At 39.7% G+C, this 23,794-nt stretch overlaps 1 protein-coding gene across 6 annotated transcripts in view; it reads left to right on the top strand.

Moving 5' to 3' along the window:
- Positions 1-23,794, top strand: part of myo9aa (myosin IXAa) — a 354,781-nt gene that overhangs the window by 216,732 nt on the left and 114,255 nt on the right. For 5 of the 6 annotated variants that reach the window (XM_073024757.1, XM_073024760.1, XM_073024756.1 and 2 more), the window contains exons 14-17: positions 874-1,069; positions 4,350-4,469; positions 6,657-6,732; positions 19,198-19,341. In XM_073024757.1, the coding sequence (XP_072880858.1) occupies positions 874-1,069; positions 4,350-4,469; positions 6,657-6,732; positions 19,198-19,341 (536 nt within the window). The remainder of the gene's footprint in view (positions 1-873; positions 1,070-4,349; positions 4,470-6,656; positions 6,733-19,197; positions 19,342-23,794) is intronic. The other variant, XM_073024759.1, reaches the window with a different exon arrangement.

Below are 23,794 nucleotides of genomic sequence, written 5' to 3'. Positions count from 1 at the left end.
TTAGGTAGAGTGAATGTGGAGAGGATGTTTTCTATAATGGCTGAGTCTAGGGCTGGAGGGCACAGCTTCAGAATAGAGGAACGTCTATTTACAGCAGAGATGAAGAATTTCTTTAGCCAGAGGGTGGTGAGTCTGTGGAGTCCATTGCCTCAGACAGCTGTGGAAGCCTAGTCATTGGGTATATTTAAAGTGGAGGTTGATATGTTCTTGATTAAGGTTCCAAGGAGAAGGCTGGAGAATGAGGTAGAGAGGGGTGATAAATCAGTTGTGGTGGAATGGCAGAGCAGACTTGTTAGGTCAAATGGCTTAATTCTACTCCCATGCTTCATGGTCTTATTTTCTTATTTCTTTTGTGCCTGTTAACCCTGAATGAATAGGAATTTAGAACATGGAATGGTACAGCACAAAAAGAGGCCCTTGGCCCACAATGTCTGTTCCAGCCATGATTCTAATGTGAACTAATCCCGCCTGCCTGCATGCAGTTTGTATCTCACCATTCATAGCCTATTAATGTGCTTTTAAAATACCTCTTAAACAATGCAATAATATGTCTCTCCCCACCTCCTGAGGTAGCACGCTCCAGAGACGTCGTTCTTTCTGAGGTTAAAGAAAACTTCTTTAAATCTCCTTTAAACTTTCCTCTTTTACCTTAAATCTCTGCTGACATTTACCCTTTGGGAATTTGGTATTCCTGCCAAAGTGCTATAGGAAGCACTATAACTGTCTTCTGTATGTGGTTGAAAATTGTTGAGGAGTTAATGTTCTGCAATGTTAATTATTTTCAAATAAAAATGTTTTAAAATAAATTTCACTCATGATTGCAAGATAAATGTATGTTCAGTTCCTAAATTTCATAAAGCTATGTTGTTACAGGACTTTCGTGAAAAGAACACGGATCACATGCGACCTGATATAGTTGCACTTCTGAAAGGCAGTAAAAAGGCCTTCATCTGCAGTCTGATTGGTATTGACCCAGTGGCTGTCTTCCGCTGGTCGGTGCTGAGATCCTACTTCCGAGCTGTTGTGGCCTTCCGGGAGGCTGGAAAACGCTTTGTTGAGAAGAAACCTGGTAAGGGATGTTTGACTTTGTGTGCAGCACTGTCAACTGTTAAGCTAATACAGACTGAGGTGTTGGAAGTTGCTGCATTTTCAGTATTTTATTAATGTTCTATTCTAATGAATTTACCCCCAATTTAATGTATAGTCATTGAAGAGGTTCAATTTCCCCTGTGATACACTGCTTCTTCTCATGTAAAAGTTGTTAATGCACTTTCATAATCTAGTCACAAAGCTGCAGACATTTTACATTTCCCTCTTATTAAATCTGGAGTTAAAGTGAATAATTAGTGTATGTACTGTACAATGTGCTATAATTTTTTAAAAGAAGCTGAAAATCTGAAGAGTGAATCTTTTTGTCAACATAGCTTATTAGAATATTCTGAAAGTAAAAGACTAAATGCTGTTAATCTGAAATAAAAACTGAAAATTCTGGAAATAGTCAGTGGGGCAATGGAGAGGAGTAATAATATATTTACGAAATTGCGTGGCCACTGAGTGTAGAGTGACCACTCCCTTCCTGTTTCTGACTTCCACCCACACTGATGACATCTTCGTGACATCTTCCCTTTTCCATCTGTGATACTATCCTTGCTTAGCAATGCTACTACCCACTTCTTTTACCCTCCATGCTATCCTTTTTTCAAGCATTTAATCATGGAGCACCAAGCAGCCAAATCTGCCCTTGCAGCAGTTGAGTCTTTATAATGGCCATGTCATAATTAAGTTTTGATTCCAGAAGAAGGATTTAACTTCATTCTTCACTTTGCCCCACACTACCTTTCTCCTTATTTCACACTGGCATGGTTGACTGTTACAGATGTGGAGGTATCTGTTCTAAGTGGATACTCATGCAAACGTGACAATGTACTTTAGCCAAGAATTCAGAAAGGAAGGCACTGATCTTGCCCTGTCTGGTGACAGCACGTATTCATTCTAGCATGTTGCAATCTGGATGATGATTGCTGAATTTTCATCATCCTAATTTTCTCAGGGATATTTAGTTGCTGCTTCACTGCAACAAAGAGTAAACAGAGCAGTGAGTGAAGCGAGCACCCTTCTTATCTGTGTTATTCTCAAATTTTTCCTAATAAGTTACAAGATAGCTAACCAAATAAACCAAGGTTACATGTCCATAACTGAACAACTTGTTAAAAGAATAGCATTTAAAAAAAAATTACATGGCAAGCTTGTAAATAAAGTATTTAATAATAATAACAACACATAATGGTAGCTAAAATTAATATCTTGTGCATTTTCAAGTTTTTAACCAGCTAAGGAAATGATGATTAGAACAATTTTCTAAAGGTTACTGTCCTTTCATTATAATGGACACTTCCTCTGACTTTGCTCCCTTACTTAGTAACACAAGTACTTTGGAATTGACTCGTTGATTATTCATTGTACTGCCAAGCAAAACAGTACAGATATTTAAATAGCTGATCTGAATTCTTGACCAAATATAGTCTGTCATTCTAGTGACTTTGAGACCTATAACTTGCCATTATATTATGGCTTGCCTGTGGTTTAGCTCTCTGATTTACTGATGGAAATTATTATTTTCTGGTCTTACTGTGGAGTTGTGATGCTGCAGGTGGTGATTAGAGAAATTAATAGGATGGTGTATAGGACACAATTTTTGACCTGATGATGATATGCCATAGATACTACAACCAAATCTAGAATGTCACTTCGAAACGAAGCTGTCACATAATGTTCAGTGGGTGGCTGCCAAGATAAAATAGCGGGTTTGGAATAAAAATTCTGTCTTACAGCAAGTGGATGATATGTATTTTTGTAACATTAAACATGATCTAAGGCCTCAATCAATGAAAATGTTTTGCAGGATTAAAGATTATGTGGTGGAAATCTTGATCTTGCAGTATTTCTGGGATATTTTTCACCAAACTCTGCATTAAATTTGCCAGTTCTGTAATCTGTGATTGACCTATTTCAGCAATTCAGACAACTTGTGTGCAATTCAAATAGCTGCCCATCTGCATTAGTATAATGGTTTATGTCCATAAGCTACTTCTCAATTAATCAGTGCACATCTTTCTCAAGCTGGGGTGATGCTTTCATTTTGCAGAAAGATGCATCATCATGCTGTGCCAGCTGCTCCACACACTGACTGCTCTGCCTAGTACAGCGTTGCTCTGCATAAGCCTATTCCTGCTGCAGAAATACAACACTGCTCTTTCTATCCTCAGCATTTAATAGAACTACCTCCAGTTTCTCCCTTCTTAATATTAGCAAGTTGAGATACACTTGAAAACTACAGATTTGTACATCTGTTAATAACTATTCTGTTTCAATAAGTTAAAGCTAGTGTCTCAGTTTAATATGCATTTACCGTAATATTGTATTTGGTGGCCTATTGGGGGATCTTAATAGGGTAGTCACTGATATTTATTGAACATGGATGATTTCTTTCTTTCTGTATCCTAAAATGTGAACTCATACCTGGGAACACAGTGTATAGCAATATCCCCCCCCCCCCCCCACCCCTTGTAATCTCACCAATTAGTTATCCTTTAAAGCCATACCCAGATAGGTTTTGGTATTCTTTTTGGTTGTGGATAATGGCATATTAATGCTGGACCCTAACCATGTAACGTGGTTGAACCATTTATTGAAAAACGTTTATTGAAAGATTATTTGAATAGATTTAGTTTTGAGTTTCTGGTGTTTGAAAATTGCCTGAGCTGTTGGTGAAGATTTCTGGGAACAGCAAAAATTGAAACTTTATGGTACTAATGTTAAATATGGTACTAATATTTAACATTTGGTGGTGATTTTGCTTCCCTTGTGAAGAAAGGACTTTTGAGAGTGTTTTGCAGAGCTCTCATTTATTTAACAAAACTTATTAAACTGTATGAAAAGTGATGAAATACCTACACAAACTGGATTTTTTCTGTACTACTTAAACACATTAAAGATAAATCAAAGTGCATTTCACTGCTATTACTTTATTGCCTAGTGCTGATTTTCTAAGGATGTAGCCTGTACCAAATGAATGTAAATTTTGCCTTTCTCTTGCATCTTTATCCTACTTGAATGTGTAGACATTTTTTTCCAAGTCACTAGAGATTTAACTCATTAAAGCTAAATTAGATGTCAAGGAGTGTCATTCTCTAACTACAAAGTAGATATTAATGATTAAATGTGCTTTACTGTCATCGTAGTTTTTAGATCCTTGTCGTTGTTTCTCAGCTTTTCAAGTTCCTATCATGAATATCTTTACCTTGTATCTCTTTTATTTTTTTCCTTTTGTTTTCATTTTGCTTTCCAAGGGCATGATGATGCTGTTCCGTACCCGGTTTTGAAAAGTGTCGATAGTTTTAGCTTTCTGCATCACCCAGTTCATCAGAGGAGTTTAGAGATCCTCCAGAGATGCAAGGAAGAGAAGTACAGTAAGGCTCTAAATCCAGAAATATTCCACTTATCTGCAGGAGATGTAATTCCAAGAGCATTCACTTGGGATGGGTGGTCTTCATTAATTCATTTAATGTATACAAAAGATTGTTATTGATGTTACTAAGTAATTAAGGTATGTATGTACAGTTCAGCTGGTCAGTACTGTGCTGGACCATGTTTTTAAAATGATCCGACTGAGTACTTGTTTCACAGTTTATCACTCTGGGTAATGAAGACCACTGACTTGAAGTCAAATGACACCAAAGGATTCTGGGATGTATGTGGTGTTGAAACCATACTTCAACAAAAGAGGCACATTGCATACAGAATTCATGTTTTATTATATTCTGAATGACTTACAGAGAATGAAATGTGAAACAGTTTGTTACTTTGCAAAATGATATTAATTTCAAGTGAATAAAACCTCATATCGTTGTTTTGCCAAGTATTTTTAATTCGAGTGAATATACATCCCATGGTTCTTTGGTTTTGCTTTGGAGTGATTGTTGCTGGCCTCATTATCATGTCTGTCCTTTTCACCAGCTCTGCTTTATATGTTGACTAACTTTCATGTTGCATGTCCTTGGATCGCTTTGCACGAGTGCTACTAATCTCACCGCCCTCTTAATCCAACCAGGCATCACCAGCAGCAATACTACTCACTGAATAGGGCAATATTCATAGAAGAAATGACAAACATTAGTGTCTAGCTTCCTTTTTTTTTGGTCAGGCATCTTCAATGTGTGTTCCATATAAATTGGCTTGGAAATGCAGTGTCCCATTCCTGTAGAGGCAGGTCCAGGGCTAGAATTAAATCTTACTTTGAAACAAGTTTCATTGAAAGCTCTTATGACTAAACTCTGCTTTTAAAAGTGGAAGCATAGGAAAGCATTTTATTTACGCAAAGTTGTAGTTTTGTGCTCTAAAGATTCATTTTGTTTTAAGCTTAAAATATAGAATGGGAATTACAAAAAAAAAAGTGAGAATGCTACATTAATGACAAGATCTAATTAAGATTTCCTGAAATTAAGATAAGTCATCTTGTGCTATTATGTATTTTCCACTTAATGCCAAGTAATTCACATTTGTACAGAACTCTGTCTTGAAAGTTAATTTTCCCCAATTGTCATCTGGAAACATTATAATCCCTTGAGGATCAAGGAGAGGGTTCTCAAGAGCAGTGATGTGCTTTCCCTTAAGAGTGGGAAGGGATAAGCAAATGTTCAGTATCAAAAAAGATAGTTATATTTTAATCATAGGTGGCAATACATTTAATCCCTGTTTGATTTTGTTTTTTTACCCAACCAATTTGAAATTTGTTTCTCAGAAGTTTGTCCATGCATGAATTTGAATGCAAGTGAGGCTGAATGCCAGATTAGGGTCTTCTCAAGTGTTTTGCTGCTGAATAGGTTCAAAGCAGTTCTTTATGTAAACTCACAAGTTCAAAACATCAAGCAAAATTTGTATGATAAAAATTTTTATTAAAATGATGAACCATAAATTGTATATGCTATATCTTTGTTCTCTAAATTGGTTGTTGGGCTAGTTTTATGTATAACTTGCTTATTTCTGACAACCACTTAGAGCAATTATGTTTAATCCAATGAGACTTGTAGAGTACAAGCAAGAGCCTTAAATTTGAGATGAGATGAAGAGAGAATATGGTTAATTATGCTTTCTGCTGTTTACTCTGGAAACCTTTCTTCCATTGGAACAAATGTTCAATGGTGGTCCTGTGATCTTTCCTAAACATTCTGTGACTGTCTTAGTTTCTGGTCTTGTAGCTTCATTACTTGTATGTGATAGATTATTTATGTGCCTTGATCCAATGCTTCCTGTGGGTTAGGCACTGAAGATCTAGAAGTTTTGGCTGTGATTTTAACCTTTCCTTGGAAATAGGATGTCGCACTGTTATGAAGTATGAAACAGGATAATTTGATAATAGGGTGCAATTTACCAACTGATTTGCTTTGTTTTTGTAGTAAGTGCTTGTAACTACTCCCTGCTCTTCATCCACATCTTGTGTGGAGTAGTTCTGCATTGTGCCTGCAGTAAAGAAATATTCAGGTTATCACTGTTAACCTGCCTGCAGCATGCTGTAACAAATGCATGCTTCATTTTTACTGTTGGTCATTTCTGTCTGATTAACCAATATTTTAGCACTTACTTTCTTCTTATAATAGGTATTACAAGAAAAAGCCCCAGAACACCATTGTCTAATTTGCAAGGAACAAATACCATCAATGACAAACCCCCACGGTAGGGATGAATTTCTTTATTTACCTAAATCAATGACTGTATTTTTCATGCTAATAAATAGAAGCTATTTCTCATTTTTAAAATCCAAGTTGCTGCAGACATATATACTTCTCACATATTTAGTTATAGAAACTGTTTCTCTAAATGAGAGAGAGAGGATTTGAGTGACATCTTGTAGAATGTAAAATCTGAAAGTGTGGTTTCTTGATACGTGAAAACTACTACAAACTTACAACCTTATTATGAGGGTCACTAATTTAAATGAAATTTGTGACGGGTGGCATGCTGAGAGGAACAGTACAAATAATTTTGCTTCCCAAGTGAGTTTGGCTTCAAGAGTTGAAGGTTCCTCCCCTCATTTGGAAGTGTGAAATGTGTTTGAGCAGCTTTTGCATTCTAACTTGTATCTGATCAATGTTTATGTTTTGTTGACATTAAGAATATTCTTCATTTTGGTTAATTTGGAATTCACAACTCGGTGAGATTGATATCTTGTGTGTTCATTTCCTTTTTAAACTGTATATAATTGCAATACTTGTACTTTAAGAAGTGGCTTAGAGGCCAGAAATACTTAAGGACTGAATGAGAAGAGTTTGCTGTTGTTCGTACTCCACTTGAATCAGAATTGAATTCAAAATTGTGATGGTGTTTTGTGTATGTGACCATATATTGTATACACATCTGAATGCTATTAGTGCTGGATGGTAAAAGCAGGAAATGCTAGAAATATGCAATGCATCTGTTAGTATCTTGGAAAAAAAGGGCTGATTTGGATTGGACCTTTAGCAATCGATTGGCTCTAGAGATTTCCCTTGATGAAACTAATTAGTTTTGTAAATTATGAGCAGAAGATTCTGCAAATCAGCACTGGATTATGAGCTTTGCAATACCTGCATTATTTTGCCCTGCAATATCTAGTAATACAGTTAATGGTAGTACTGTGCGTTCTCATAAACACATTCAGAGATGGATTAAGGAAAAACATATGACTAATTCATCATAATCCACTGCAAGTTTGAATTAGTTTTTATCTTCATTGATATACAGTGAAAGTGATTCCATTCTACCTTTGTGGATTTCTTTATAAAGTACACATATAACAGGAATTCTTGGAAAGAAGCAAGTTTGGAATATTTTATCATAGGCTTTAATTAAAAATAATAGACAATAGACAATAGGTACAGAAGTAGACCATTCGGCCCTTCGAGCCTGCACCGCCATTCTGAGATCATGGCTGATCATCTACTATAAAATACCCGGTTCCTGCCTTGTCCCCATATCCCTTGATTCCCCTATCCATAAGATACCTATCTAGCTCCTTCTTGAAAGCATCCAGAGAATTGGCCTCCACTGCCTTCCGAGGCAGTGCATTCCAGACCCCCACAACTCTCTGGGAGAAGAAGTTTTTCCTTAACTCTGTCCTAAATGACCTACCCCTTATTCTCAAACCATGCCCTCTGGTACTGGACTCTCCCAGCATCTGGAACATATTTCCTGCCTCTATCTTGTCCAATCCCTTAATAATCTTATAAGTTGCAATCAGATCCCCTCTCAATCTCCTTAATTCCAGCGTGTACAAGCCCAGTCTCTCTAACCTCTCTGCGTAAGACAGTCCGGACATCCCAGGAATTAACCTCGTGAATATACGCTGCACTTCCTCCAGAGCCAGGTTGTCCTTCCTTAACCCTGGAGACCAAAACTGCACACAATACTCCAGGTGTGGTCTCACCAGGGCGCTGTACAAATGCAAAAGGATTTCCTTGCTCTTGTACTCAATTCCCTTTGTAATAAAGGCCAACATTCCATTAGCCTTCTTCACTGCCTGCTGCACTTGCTCATTCACCTTCAGTGACTGATGAACAAAGTCTCCTAGATCTCTTTGTATTTCTCCCTTACCTAACTCTACACCGTTCAGATAATAATCTGCCTTCCTGTTCTTACTCCCAAAGTGGATAACCTCACACTTAATCACATTAAACATCATCTGCCAAGTATCTGCCCACTCACTCAGCCTATCCAAGTCACCCTGAATTCTCCTAACATCCTCATCACATGTCACACTGCCACCCAGCTTAGTATCATCAGCAAATTTGCTGATGTTATTCTCAATGCCTTCATCTAAATCATTGATGTAAATTGTAAACTGCTGTGGTCCCAATACTGAGCCCTGTGGCACCCCACTAGTCTCCACCTGCCATTCTGAGAAACACCCATTCACCGTTACCCTTTGCTTTCTATCTGCCAACCAGTTTTCTATCCATGTCAATATCTTCCCCCCAATGCCAGGAGCTGTGATTTTACCCACCAATCTCCTATGTGGGACCTTATTAAATGCCTTCTGAAAATCGAGGTACACTACATTCACTGGATCTCCCTCGTCTAACTTCCTGGTTACATCCTCGAAAAACTCCAATAGATTAGTCAAGCATGATTTGTCCTTGGTAAATCCATGCTGGCTCGGCCCAATCCTATCACTGCTATCTAGATATGCCACTATTTCATCTTTAATAATGGACTCTAGCATCTTCTCCACTACTGATGTTAGGCTGACAGGATGATAGTTCTCTGTTTTCTCCCTCCCTCCTTTCTTAAAAAGTGGGATAACATTAACCATTCTCCAATCCTCAGGAACTGATCCTGAATCTAAGGAACATTGGAAAATGATTACCAATGCATCTGCAATTTCCAGGGCCACCTCCTTTAGTACCCTAGGGTGCAGACCATCTGGACCTGGGGATTTGTCAGCCTTCAGTCCCATCAGTCTACTCATCACCGTTTCCTTCCTAATGTCAATCTGTTTCATTTCCTCTGTTACCCTATGTCCTTGGTCCATCCATACATCCGGCAGATTGCTTGTGTCTTCCCTAATGAAGACAGATCTAAAGTACTTATTAAATTCTTCTGCCATTTCTCTGTTTCCCATAACAATTTCACCCAATTCATTCTTCAAGGGCCCAACATTGTTCTTAACTATCTTCTTTCTCTTCACATACCTAAAAAAGCTTTTGCTATCCTCCTTTATATTCCTGGCTAGATTGCGTTTGTACCTCATTTTTTCTCCCCGTATTGCCTTTTTAGTTAAGTTCTGTTGTTCCTTAAAAATTTCCCAATCATCTGTCCTCCCACTCACCTTAGCTCTGTCATATTTCCTTTTTTTAATGCTATGCGATCTCTGACTTCCTTTGTCAACCACTGTGGCCCCTTTCCCTCCTTTGAATCCTGAATCCTGAATCCTTCCTTCTCCGGGGGATGAACTGATTTTGCACCTTGTGCATTATTCCCAAGAATACCTGCCATTGCTGTTCCACTGTCTTTTCTGCTAGGATATCCATCCAGTCAACTTTGGCCAGCTCCTCCCTCATGGCTCCATAGTTTCCCCTGTTCAACTGCAACACTGACACCTCCGATCTGCCCTTATCCTTCTCAAATTGCAGATAAAAAATTATCATATTATGGTCACTACCTCCTAATGGCTCCTTTACTTCAAGATCGCTTATCAAATCCTGTTCATTACACAAGACTAAATCCAGAATAGCCATAATGAAGCCATAATGAAGCATGTCTGCTTATTAAACTGCATGTGTAAAGATTTTAAAGATTAGCTTTATTTGTCACATGAATATGAAAAGGTACAGTGAAATGCATAGTTTGTATCAAATCAACGAGGATTATGCTAGGGGCATTGTGGGATGCAGTGTGGCCATGCTTTAAATTCAATTTCATTGTCATCTGACTACATATATACAGCCAAACAAAATGACGTTCCTCCAGACCATGGCGCAAGCACACAACATATATCACACACAACACATAAACCAAAAACATTATACTATAAATAGGCTTATAAAATATAATTCCCAATGCATTTAGTAAAGTGCAGCACAAGTAAACAGTAAACAGCTCAATTCCTAGTGACGAGATCTTGGTGGTGGTAGGGTATTCCTTAGTCTCACAGCCTGAGGGAAGAAGCTGACAGTACTAGCCCTGATGCTCCTGTACCTCCTCCCTGATGGTAGTGGGTCAAAGAGATTGTGGGATGGGTGGTAGGGATCCTCAACGATGCTTTGGATCCTTCATCTGCAACACTTCTGATAAACGTCACAAATGTGGGCAGGGAGACCCTGGTGATTCTCTTGGCAGTTTTTACGGCCCTTTGTAGGGCCTTGCGGTCCAGTGCCTTGCAGCTTCCATACCACACAACAATGCAATCAGACAGGACACTCGATGGTGTTCCTGTAGAAAGGTGTTAGAATGGAGGTTTGGAGTCTTGCACGCCTTAATCTCCTTGATCTCTTAGTCCAGTGCCAAAACTGCAAGCCCACAACAAACAGATCCTAACTGTGTCTCTTTGAAATGCGGAAGGAAACCAGAGCACAAGGAGGAAACCTACATGCTCATGGACAACGGGGGAGTCGAACCTCTATTGGTGGTCACATTATGTGCTAACACTATGCTACTGTGTAGTAAATGTGGATAAATGTCAAGAGCTTTGAAATGTCATCCAACTTTTAACTAATATTGTGTCTTGCAAGTACTTTAGGGAAAACTTGATGCCTTTACACTAAAATATTGGATTGTAATAAAATAGAGAATGCTGCAAATTTTCAGTAGGTCAGGAGTGAAAAATCTCAGATTTCAGTTTATGTCCCTTCATCAGACCTGTCTGAAGCAACAGAGAAGCAGTAAGGGTGGAGAGAACAAAAAGAACATCTGTGATATAGTGAAGACCAAGTGAAATTGAGGGGATGGTGAATGCCTGTTAATCATAAGTGGTCTAGAGCAGGAGGTAGATAAACAAGATCAGAGTAGTTCAAAGCAGTGAGTTAATGTAGAAGATTTAAGTTTAACACCAAAAATGGGAACCGGCTTTAAAACCCACTGCTGTTTGGAATTGTACCCAGCCCAAAGAAAGATGGTTGTGGTGATTGGAGGTCAGTTATCTCGGTCACAGGACAGCAGTGCTGGATTTCCTCGGTGATGTGTCCTAGGCCCAATCAATTTCTGCTGCTTCACCAATGATCCACTTTTAGTCACAAGGTCAGATGTAGGGATGTTCGCTGATGACTGCACAATTTTCAGTATCATTGCTGACTCCAGATAATGAGGAAATCTACATCAAATGCAGCAAGACCTGAACAATGGCGAGGCTGGGTCTGATAGGTGGCAAGTAAGATTTGTTTCATAGAAATGCAAGGTGATGATGATACCCAACAAGGGAAAATACAGACATTCAATGTCTTTACAATCACTGAATCCCCCTATAATCAATACCTTGAGTTTACTTTGACCTGAAAGTGAACTCAAGTAGCCAGAAACTCGGTGCCTACAAGAGCTGGTCAGTGGTTCAGAAACCTGCAGCTAGTAACTCACCTGACTTCCTAGATCATTTATAAGGTTCAGGTCAGGACTGCAATGGAATACTCTTTGTTTGTCTAGATGAGTAAAGCTTCCAAACACTGAAGAAGCTCACACACTGGACAAAATGGCCTGCTTAGTAGGGCACCCCATCCCCTCCATCCACACACAGTACCAGCAATTTGTACTATTTATAAAATGCACTGCAACAATTGCTGAGTCTACCAAACGCACAACCTATATTAAGGCCACTGGTCAGGCAAGGGCAGCAAAAGCATGGGAACACCACAGCCATTCACCATCACTGGAGTAAATATCTTGAAGCTCTCTCCCTCAGTGAGAGTATATCCACATTTCAAGTACTGCAGCAGTTCAAGAAGGCACCACTGTCTCAACGGCAACTAGGGATGGGCAATTAAGTGCACGCACAGCCTTAAGCCCATGCCTCTTGAGTAATTATTTTGAAAAATCAATATTAGAAGTATTTGAATATGAAAGAAATTTAGAGATTAAAAAATTCCTTGTCAGTGTGTGTATCTCTTAATCAAAAATTCACACACTTAGCTCAGAATTTTCTTTTATAGAAAGTTATTGAACTTTTAATTGGCTCAACTGAGTTTTGGCTTTGAGGGCCAGACAAGTTCATTGGTTTGGTTCAGCTATCTATCATCTGGTATTTTAAAAGCCATATTGATTTAAACTCATCAATCCTTTTTTTAAGAAAAAGTTTATTCTGTACCATACTTTCTCCCCCTTCACTACATTTCCAAAAACACAATAGTTTGTAATGGGTCTTGATATCATAGAATAGTCAAGTTATATTGCTAGATGAGGCCATGAGTCCCATGATTACTTCTCACAAACTGCATTACCTAATTTTTCTGCATTACTCTTCATCTACCATATGTCTGTCAGTATTTATATTTTCCTCACAGTCCATAATGCTTCCAAATTTTGTCATCTGTGTAACTCTCGCTTCAGCAAGCAGCTTAATGTAGGGGATGATAGCCTCCCGGCCCGGCCAAACTTAAGAAATCTCGTTTGGGTGGATGCTGCGTAGTGCGTCCCCTGTTAAAAATCAGTACCACGAAATAACAAACAGTACACAATATACGATTAAATGATTGAGCTTTATAATTCTTAATTTGACTGTATGGTTAGTAAAGAAAACAAAAAAGAAAAAGGGCCCATTCTCATGAAACAGTCTAAGGCACAATGTTGGAGTTCACTGATAAGGCTGTTCGTCCACCATCGACCTCCTCCGATCGTCACTGACCTTCGGACCCTCGCTTCAAGTCCACTCCGTCTGAGGTCTACCAACTCCCTCCATTCGCGTCTTCTTTCCTCATCTCTCCTCGGCAAAAGATCACGAATTCCCGGTTCCCAGACCCACAAGAAAGAACAACATCCCACTTATTGGCTAGCATGCCCCGTTATCTCTAGTCATAACCCAAATGTTGCTCTACAGATAAACCATTGCCTCAGCAGTGGAACATTGCAGAGAAGCCATTACATTAGCAGTGAAACCTTACAGCATGTTACATCTGTAAATTTAGAACTTGTTTCTTCATGTCCCCATTTTTATGCAGCACTCAGCCTTGAGAATTAATGAGCCATTTGACAATTGGTGACATCCCAGTGTGACTGTCTTTTAAAATATCTAGCAACATATTTTCTTTTTTTTGGATACAGGCAGTTTATAAACTGCTTTCCTATATTTACATTTAGTCTACCTCATTACTAAAGTAAGACTAGTAGTAACTAGTATCTTTCAACATGTCACAAATCAGGAAGACATTTGTTGTGCTGATCTATTTTGTCCTCTCCTTTCTCAAAAGGGGCAATGAGGCCAGTTACTGCCCCAGCTGAGGATTAATGCAGAGCTAACCTGTCCTCTGGCTTTTTACACACGTTAACTGAGAATGAATGCAGTGCTCAGTAACAAAGTGAATGACTGTGCATACTTTCAAATGCAGTCTGTATTAAAGGCACGAGAATGAGATGTTATCACAGCTTATCTGGGAAGTTGACATTATTGGTATATTTTATTAATGCATTTTAGCTGAATTTTAGCATGGATTCAATTGCCTTTGTATCAACTACAGCTAAATATTTCCCATCTTTCATTTAATTTCACTAAATCAGCCAGTTATAACAATGCAGATTAGATTCATTTTTAAATGCAAGGTTATGTGGAAAAAACACTAAGCCAATCTTGTAGCTGCAAAGTTTAGTCTGCAGTAGCTATCTAGAAAATTTGAGTTCTCCTTCCTGACAGTCGACTCAGCTTCACCTCAAAGCTGTGTCCTTAGTCTACTGTTCTCTCTCTGCACTCATGGCTGTATGACTAAGCACCATCGATAAGAATAGCACTGTTGTCAGAATCTAGATGACTGGTCAACAAACAGTAGTGAGATGGATTGGCTATTTGAGTGGTGTCAAACAATAACCTTGGTGTCAACAAGATCAAGGAATTGATGTGGACTTCAGGAAGGGGGCGTTAAGAGAACACACACCAGCCCTCACCGAGGGGTAAGTGGTTGAAAGGGTGAATAGCTTCACGTTCCTGGACATCACCATCTCAGAGCATCTACCTTGGGCAAATTTCTAAAGATTTATGGTGGCGAGCATTCTAGCTGGTTGCATCACAACTTGGTATGGAGTCTCCAATGCACGGGATCACAAGAGGTTTCAGAAGGTTGTAGACTCAGTCAGCTCCATCGCAGGCATAACCCTCCCCACTATCAAGGACATCTTCAATAGTCAATGTCTCAAAAAGGTGCCATCCATCATTAAGGACCCTTTCTGTCAGCACATGCCCTCATTACTATCACTGGGGAGAGGCACAGATGCCTGAGGGGACATGCTCAATATTTTAGGGGCAGCTACTTCCCTTCTATCAGATTTCTGACCAGTAGGTGAAAACTATCTTGTCATTCCTCTTTTTGTGCCATTTATTTGTTTCTATACCCTGGTAATTTTATGCTTTGTACTGTTCTGTGGCCACAAACCACTTCTATCAGTGGTTCTGCAACAAAACCAGAAGTTAAAACAGATTTCAGGTTAATTTACTTTGTATGATAGTGCAGATACTATGCATTTGTGAGTGGTAAAAATAAATGGCTGTAGAGTTAATGTGAAGATAGATTGCCAAAGTGTAAACTGATCTCATTGCATTGCTAATTCGTCTCTGAAATGAGTTCATAATGAGTTTGGTGAAGATATAGATATTCAATTTATTGTGCATCCTTTTAGTTGCTTAGTAACCTTATAAAATCTACAGCTGCTTCCTGTGTGACTTCATTCTGAATGTATGGGATTGCCAGCACACTAATAACAACAGTCCTGAGTTCTTCTCTTCTAGTTATTATAGCTATGAGAAACCTTTCATTTTGTGTTCAGATTGGGAATTAAGTTTGCATTGCCAAGATGTAGTAGGGGAAGAATAGTGAGGGTTAATAGCTACTAAGTAGAGATGTGGATTGTGCTAATATGATAACAAGGAATCACAGACAAATGCATCAGAGGCAATGTCTGAATTTTACAAATTGTGTTATAGCATGCACCCATTATTGTAACAGAGAATATGATTTACTGTTTAGGCCTGTGGATAATCATTTTATTCTGTAATCAGGACCTAGTCTGTTACTTAAGTCTTCCTGTAGCTGCCATTCTGTTATCAAAATGTAATTTTACTGGTAATCTCATCAATTGAGAATGTAAAAGATGTAGCACATTGGTACTCAGATAGACCAGCTTTGGCTTTAATAAATCGCCTGTTAGTTTGAACACCAGCTCTGTGTGATCTGTTGGTTTGCTCCTACAAAGGAATAGTTGTACTTTGTTGTTCACTGTTTAAATGATAATTGATTATGCTTATTCACCCATGACATTCTTAAAATTAATAAATTCTTACTCACTTTTTAAAATCTCTTCTCTGCCACCAACCCCCCACCTCCCGCAGTCCAAAGTGCCTATTTATCTTGGTAACCTCCATATCTCCAAATCATTGGCAATCTCAGTGCTCCTCCATTTCTGGATTCTGACTTTGATACATCCCCAGTATTCATTACAGTGCCATCGATGGCCATGTCTGAGCCTTGGAATCCTCTACATTAGTGGTCGCCAACCCGTCGATCACGATCGACTGGTCGATCTTTGAGACTTCCACAGTAGATCCCGAAAAAAAAATCAAAAATAAATACACAAATACTGTTGAGAGATTGTTTCCGGGTTGCGGGGTTTCAGTTCCGTTCTTGCAGCTCCCCGCACTACACAGTGTAATTCAACACATACAAACAAGCTGGATGAACTCAGCAGGTCGGGCAGCATCCGTTGAAATGAGCAGTCAACCTGCTGACTGCTGAGTTAATCCAGCTTGTTTGTACGTGTTGATTTGACCACAGCATCTGCAGTGTACTTTGTGATTACACAATGCAGTTCAGTGGTCCCCAACCTTTCCTCATTCCCTGTCTCGCCCACTGTTGAACTTGAACCCACGCAAAGTCATCAATCACCTAAACGTGGTGATACCCTCGCGCCAGGGATCACTGGTTCGCCTCGGGCGGCCAGCAAGAACTTCCAATGCTACTGGCCCGGAGTGCAGCCGGCGGGATGTGCCGTTGCTACTGGCCCGGAGCGCAGACAGATGGCGCTGCCTCTAAACCTGTTCACCACACCGAATGTTCGTGGACATTTGCAGATGATCTAATTTGGGCTCAGGGTTCCGTAAGTATCAGAGCAGCTACCGCGCTGCGATTTACTGAAACAAACTTTTGTCGGCCGATAGACCCTACAAGGGGGGCGGGCGCCCTGTCGCACTTCTCGCTTGGTAGCTCTCTCCGGACTGGAACCACCGTGGCCCCGGTACGGGGTCCTTTGGCCCTGACCTTGTCCTCTCACCCCACCCATGACCAGCTGCACCAGGCCAAGGCGTCTGGCGGCGGGTGGGCGGAGGCTGTCTAATGAGACAATGAAGCCCTCAAAACTGCTTCGGTACCCTGAGTCCAAGCACCCCGCACTTAAAGACAAACACGCTGAGTTTTTTTGAGCAGAAAAAACGTAGGCAAGCGGGACAGAAGCTAAGTGCCGAGAGCTACTAAAACTACATTGCAGAATAGACTGGGCATAAGGATCCTGCTTCGAGTATCGCTGTACTGTATTCCCGTCGTGTTTAACAAAACCCCCCCCTCTCCCCCACGTCGGCTGATCGGCAAAAATATTGTCAATATTAAACTGGTCCGCGGTGCAAAAAGGGTGTGTACCCCTGGTACATTATTTCTATTTCCGGGTTGCGGGGTTTTACTTCCGGTCTCTTCTGCCCCGGTGCGCATGCGTGTAAGTAGTCGATCTGGGGGTCGATCTCGCCTTTGACCATGGCCAAGGTAGGGGATCTTGGGCTTAAAAAGGTTGGTGACCACTACGCTACATAAACCTGTCGTCTTTAACGCTCCTCCTGTTTGAGAAAATCTTTGGCTTGTTGGAGGCTTGGGAACAAATTTTATCTTATTTAACAACATTAATGTAACTTTTTTGTCATTGATCTCGACAAAATTGAGGACAGAAGGTTGGAGTACTGATAGAGTTGTGGGAAGGTGCTCCTGCTAAACTGTTAGCACTGCGGATAGCATAGTTTTTATCATGGTCTTCCTTTCCATAGTCATTGAGTAGTCCAGCATGATGACAGGCCCTTCGGCCTAACCCAACCATGACAATTGTTCCCTGCTTCTCTGACTCCATTTTTTCTGAGCTCCTTCCCTTTCCTTCCTAGTTTAAGTTCTTAACAATTTATTAATGTTTACTGTCCATCTGCTTCTAATTTAGTATTGTTTGCTCCTTTTGCACGGTTTCTTAATCTCACATTTCTGGTGTGGGTAAGTACAAATTCTGTACAGTGGGGATGATGGGGAAGTAATGTCAGACCTACTGTTGAGCTCCTGCATTCTGGTATTCTCTGCCTGCACGTTCAGAAGTTAAACCAGAGTGTGGTTCACGAGGATCTAGCTTGGATCTCCAAAACAGTAATGGGGCTTCACCTCACTCTTACTATCCTATTAACTTTGGGAACCTGATTTTAAGGAATATGAAACTTTAATCCTTTCTCACATTGCATATCTGTTTTCATTCATGATAAGTTTGATGGTTTTTTTTTTAATTTACATTTCAGCTTTTGGTTCTATCGATTTCCTATTTTCAGTGTTAACCTTGCAGTGTAAGGTTTTTGATAGAGCACTTTCCATTGTGTCTCTACATTTTTGTTGAGGATGTGACGAATCCTATTTAAATATGTGTATTTGACAGATTCAATTTTACGTATTTCACTTTCATTTAAGAGGTCAGAAGCCATGGTACGGCTTTGGTACTGCCTCAATATGCATGGTGTGCTTACAGTTAGAATTGTTCCAGAATTAATTCAGTTTGATTTTTTTTGAGGAATGATTGATAAAGCAGAGAAATGCTTATTAGAATTGACAGGATATGGATCAGTCTCTGCTGCATTTCAGTAGATCAGGCATAAAGTCTCAGGTTTTTAGGTGTTATTGCTTGAAATGGAGTAATCATACTTTTCCAGTTGAGACAAAATGAACAGATCAGAATAAAATAAACACAGGAACATGTTGGAAATACTCAGTAAATAGCTAGCTTTTGTAAGGAGAAAAACAAAGCCAACGACTGATGTTAATCAGTTTCCATTACAATGTTGATGAAATAGTCCCAAAGTCAAGTTTAAGATGCTGTCGGACATTTTGGAAGTATCACATTTCAGATGTATTATTTGAAATGAGTACAGTTACATTTTATGTAAAACCTTTGTTTAGATCCTAAGCAAGTTCAAATAAAGGGTGATGAGTCAATGTTGTCCTGCTGAAGGGTCTCAACCCAAAATGTCGATTGTACTTTTTTCCCTAGATGTTGCCTGGCCTGTTGAGTTCCTCCAGTATTTTGTGTGTTGCTTGGATCTGCAGATTTTCTCATTTGTTATTTTGCTTTTAGTCTTTCTGATGCTGATGTGCCTGCTGTGTTGTACCATTGCTTCCTTTTTCTTTGGATCTGAACTTTCATTGGCTTTCTTATTTTTAACAATAACATTCTTCTCTTTGTTTTAAATAGTGACCTGCAGGGAATAAACTGGAATGGCAGAGCAAGTGTCCAGACTTCAAGGATCACCAGTGGCCATTCCTTGATTGAAGATGAGGGGATTTTTCTCAGTTCTGCTAGCACTAAGCTATTGGAAAGAGCTCACGGTATTCTTATGTAAGTATGCAGTTTCTGTAGCTATACGAGAAGTACAAATAATTCTTGAGCTCAGATATCTTATTGCAGTTCTACAAGTCTTTTGTGAGAGCATACCTGGAGAGTTGTGTCAGTTTGGTCTATCTACCAGGAAAAACAGTTAGTAGATAGAACTCAGCAATATTCACTGGACATCTGCTATGTTTGGTGTATAAGGACAGATTGATGAGACTGTACCGATATTCTCCAGAGTATAGACAAATGAGAGGTGATAGAAAGTTATGGTACATTATAGGCCCTTTGGCCCACAGTGTTGTGCTGACCATGTAACCTACTCTAGAGAATGCCTAGAATTTCCCTAGTGCATAGCCCTCTAGTTTTCTAAGCTTCATGTACCTATCTAAGAAGCTCTTAAAAGACCCTATTGTATCCACTTCCACCACTGCCGCCTGCAGTGCATTCCACGCACCCACCACCCTTTGTGTGAAAAACTTGCCCCTGGCATCACCTCGGTACCCATTTCCACCCGCCTTAAAACTATGCCTCCTCATGTTAGCCATTTAGCCCTGGGAAAAGGCCTCTGACTAGCCACACGATCAATGCCTCTCATCTCTTTGAAGTTTGCAAAATTCTTGCAGTTCTAGTTGCAGGAGTCTAGAACTGGCTCTCTCAATATGAGAATAAGCCAGAGAATGATAAATCTTAGGAATTCTCTACATTCCATTCTATGGAGGCTTATTAAGCATGCAGAATTGAGACAAATATATTTTAATGAAACCGAAGAACATGGAGATTATGCAGAAAAAAGCACTGATGTAGATGATCAGCAAAGAAATCAATGAATGGCAGAATGGTTCAAAAGAACAAATAGCCTCCTAAGAATCCTGTTTCTTACATTCATAATTTGCATTATAGATTCTTGTATAAACCATGAGTACATGGATTCTAGTTGACTGAGCCACTGTTAATTGGGGCAGCCGCTTATTTGGGACAATACTTAACAAAAACTAATCAAGAAAATGGCTGATATTCCCTTTGTTTATCTGGGACACTATGCCACTTAATTGGGACAGGAGACTGTTGCCAAATAGTTTCTAACAAGCAACAGTCGCATGCGCTTGTGTGGCTGTTAAACACTTCACCATGCTTTGAATGAACAGTTTTTAAATAGTGTCACTTGTGTTCAAAAAGCAGTGATTTTTGTCACTGACAGTTGCTGAGAAATAACCAGTAAAACAATTCAGAACCACTTACCTCACTGTGATTTCAAGCATTCATGCTTGGAGGTGCCAGAAGCGGCCGGGAGTGAAAATGAAACGGTTTCACTACTTCAACAAGATAGTGTTACGAACCCCGTAACTGGGTCACTTACCAGCAAAGATGGAGACGTCCGTTGAAGTCTTATGATACTATTTTTAACAGTATTTATTAGTAAAAATACACAAAAATAATATCAATGCAAATATACAGATAATATACGTCGTCAATACTAAATCTAAAAGTGCGAGTATAATAATAATAAGAAATAAGCTCTATCGTTGTCTAGGGGATAATGTATTGTCCGATGGAAATATAAAGTTCACTCAGTTCATGCAGGCTGCAGCCTTTGGGGACCGCTGGGTTGCAATGGTTGGAAAGAGAGAGATTTTGGAGAAAAACTTGCCGGCTTTCCTTTTATGATTTCGATCCATCGGAGTCTCGTTGGTGTGGCCGTTCACTTGTGGCCTCTCCTTTAGCTAAACCGTTCTTCTGTGATGAGCCCGCCACCCTGGCAAGGGAGGACGCACACGAGCCCCCACCAGCTGTCGCTATTAAACGCTGTCACGGGATCTCTAGCGTTTCTCCTGGTGCGTCTAAAGGGGTTGTTCCCCAGACCCTCTTTTATCCTTACTCACGGGGTCTCAGATGTTAATCAGGTTGGGATGATGCAATCCCTCAACCAGACCACTCTGGTTGTCCCGAGGGTTTCCAATGAATAGTACAGTACTCAATACACAATTCCATCTCCAAGAGACAATAGCCGTTATAGTGGTTCCATTTCGCTGAGGTCAGGACACATTCCAAACCTTGTGTATTCTGGACGTCTCTCTCTCATTTCCTGGGTCTCAGACCCGAAATAATAGCGATCTTGCAATTCTCAAAAAGGAGGGGGCGACTTTGTACCCTTCGGCCCCTCAGAGTTGCGTCACATTCGTAACAATAGAAACTATGAACCGTTTGAAGGTATTGACTATGTTCTTAATGTTATGATGATGCAATTATCAAAAGCATTTTGTATGAAGGCAGTCCATTATCTGTGCTTGGTGTCTGCTCTGATTTTGTTCATCATTTGCAGTTGATGAAAAAAACATGGCAGCATACACTAGATGAATTCCCCTGTCGATAACTATTAGGAACTAATACACAGTGTGGTGCTAGCCACACGATCAATGCCTCTCATCTCATCGAAGTTTGCAGAATTCTTGCAGTTCTAGTTTTCTAATTTATTTGTATTTAATTTCATTTCAATGCACAATTTGTTACTCAGTTAAATGGTAGGTACTTTGTCTTTTTTTTAAAAACTTTTTTTAAAAAACTTTTTTTTAACTATATTAAACTTTAGCTAATTGGGGCACTTGCTTAATTGGGCCAAAATGTACTGATCCCAATATATCCCAATTAACCAGAATTCACAGTATATGAATTGCATTCTTGTACAACTCATGACTTTATACTCGATTAAATAAATGTTTGCCCTATTTAATTGAATCTGGAATCTGGACTGTGATACACTGAAGTTTGATATTTCCAGATCAAGAATACAGAGTCCTGCTCTAAACTGTTGGAAAATGAGCAATGATCATGCTTTTTATTGAAATCCTTTCCAATATGGTGCAAGATTATCAGAAATAATGACTACTTGGTGGAGTACAATGTTGGTGGTAATGTAGATAAGCAATAGGCAGTCCCTTCTGGAATGAGAATTGTAGAGAGTAAGATGCTGGAAGTCCAGAGCGGTGCACACAAAATGCTGGAGGAACTCAGTAGGTCACGCAGCATCTATAGAAATGAATAAACAGTTCACATTTCAGGTGGAGACCCTTTTTTGGGACAGGAAAGTAAGGGGCAAGATGCCAGAATAAAAAGATGAGGAGTAGGGAAGGAGGATAGCTAGAAGGTGATGGGTGAAACCAGGTGGCTGGGAAAGGTAAAGGGCTGGAGAAGGAGGAATCTGATAGGAGAGGAGAGTGGACCATGGGAGTTAGGGAAGGAAGAGGGCACCATGGGGAGGTGATAGACAGGTAAGGAGAAGAGGTGAGGGGCCAGAGTGGGGAATACAAGAAGAGGGAAGAGGGAGGGAACTAAAAAAATACCAGGAAGAGGGATTGCTGTATGTGCCATCAGTTATGAGGTTTAAACGTTCTGGCAGAACCACAAATGTCTGAGACTTTGGGAGAAGTTGCTTTGTTATACACTCACTGGACACTCTTTATTAGGAACAGGAGTGGAATCCAGTGTTGTCTTCTCCTGCTGTAGCCCATCTACTTCAAGGTTCAATGTGTTGTGCAGTCAGAGATGCTCTTCTGCTTACCACTGTTATAACATGTGGCTATTTGAGTTACTGTCGCTTTCCTGTCAGCCAGTCTGGCCATTCTCCTCTAACCTTTCTTATAAACAAGGCATTTTTGCCCACGTAACTGCTGCTCATTGGATTTCTTTTGTTATTTTTCACACCATTCTCTGTGAACTCTAGCAACAGTTGTGCATCTGAGATACTCAAGCCACCCCATCTGGACCAACAATCATTCCATGATTGAAGGTCACTTAGATCACCTTTCTTCCCATTCTGATTTTTGATCTAAACAAAACTGAACCTCTTGACCATGTCTGCATGCTTTTATGTATGAGTTGCTGCCACATGATTGGTTGATCAGCTGTTTGCATTAACAAGCAGGTGTACCTAATAAAATGGCCACTGAGTGTAGTTCTAATGTGTAGTGTGGATTGTATGTTCAGCTGCAATGCTCCTCAACTTTGCCAGAGCGTTTATTGCCTCCTGGGATGTGAAGTCATACAGCCTCTCTGTGTATCATATTTCTAGTGAGATGTGTGGAAGTTAATAGATGTTTAAATCGGAAACAAAATGATACCTCAACCTAACATGAGGTAACTGAAGGCCCTATATTTAGCAGAGTTTCTTACAAATATTTTATTTATTTGAACAAAACACTACATTGGACATTTCATGACAGATTAATTGTATCTGTATGTAAGTGCATGGTTTGATATTTCACCTGCTTTATTCCCTCATGCTCAGGAAATCTTTCTGAAATGTCAATATATTCAGATATTTTTTAACAAGGCTGTTTGATCATTAGTCTCTTAAAAGTGAGTGAGTGAAGCAATGCATTAGGACAGTTTGTTGTACACTGACAATATCTGATTACAGTAGAAAATCATTGTTTGCCTGTTCTAACCCTTGTTGTTCTCTGAC

Source organism: Hemitrygon akajei, chromosome 21, assembly GCF_048418815.1.
Source record: "Hemitrygon akajei chromosome 21, sHemAka1.3, whole genome shotgun sequence".
In the NCBI taxonomy this organism is placed as follows: Eukaryota; Metazoa; Chordata; class Chondrichthyes; order Myliobatiformes; family Dasyatidae; genus Hemitrygon; species Hemitrygon akajei.
This window is presented reverse-complemented; position numbering and strand designations above follow the sequence as displayed.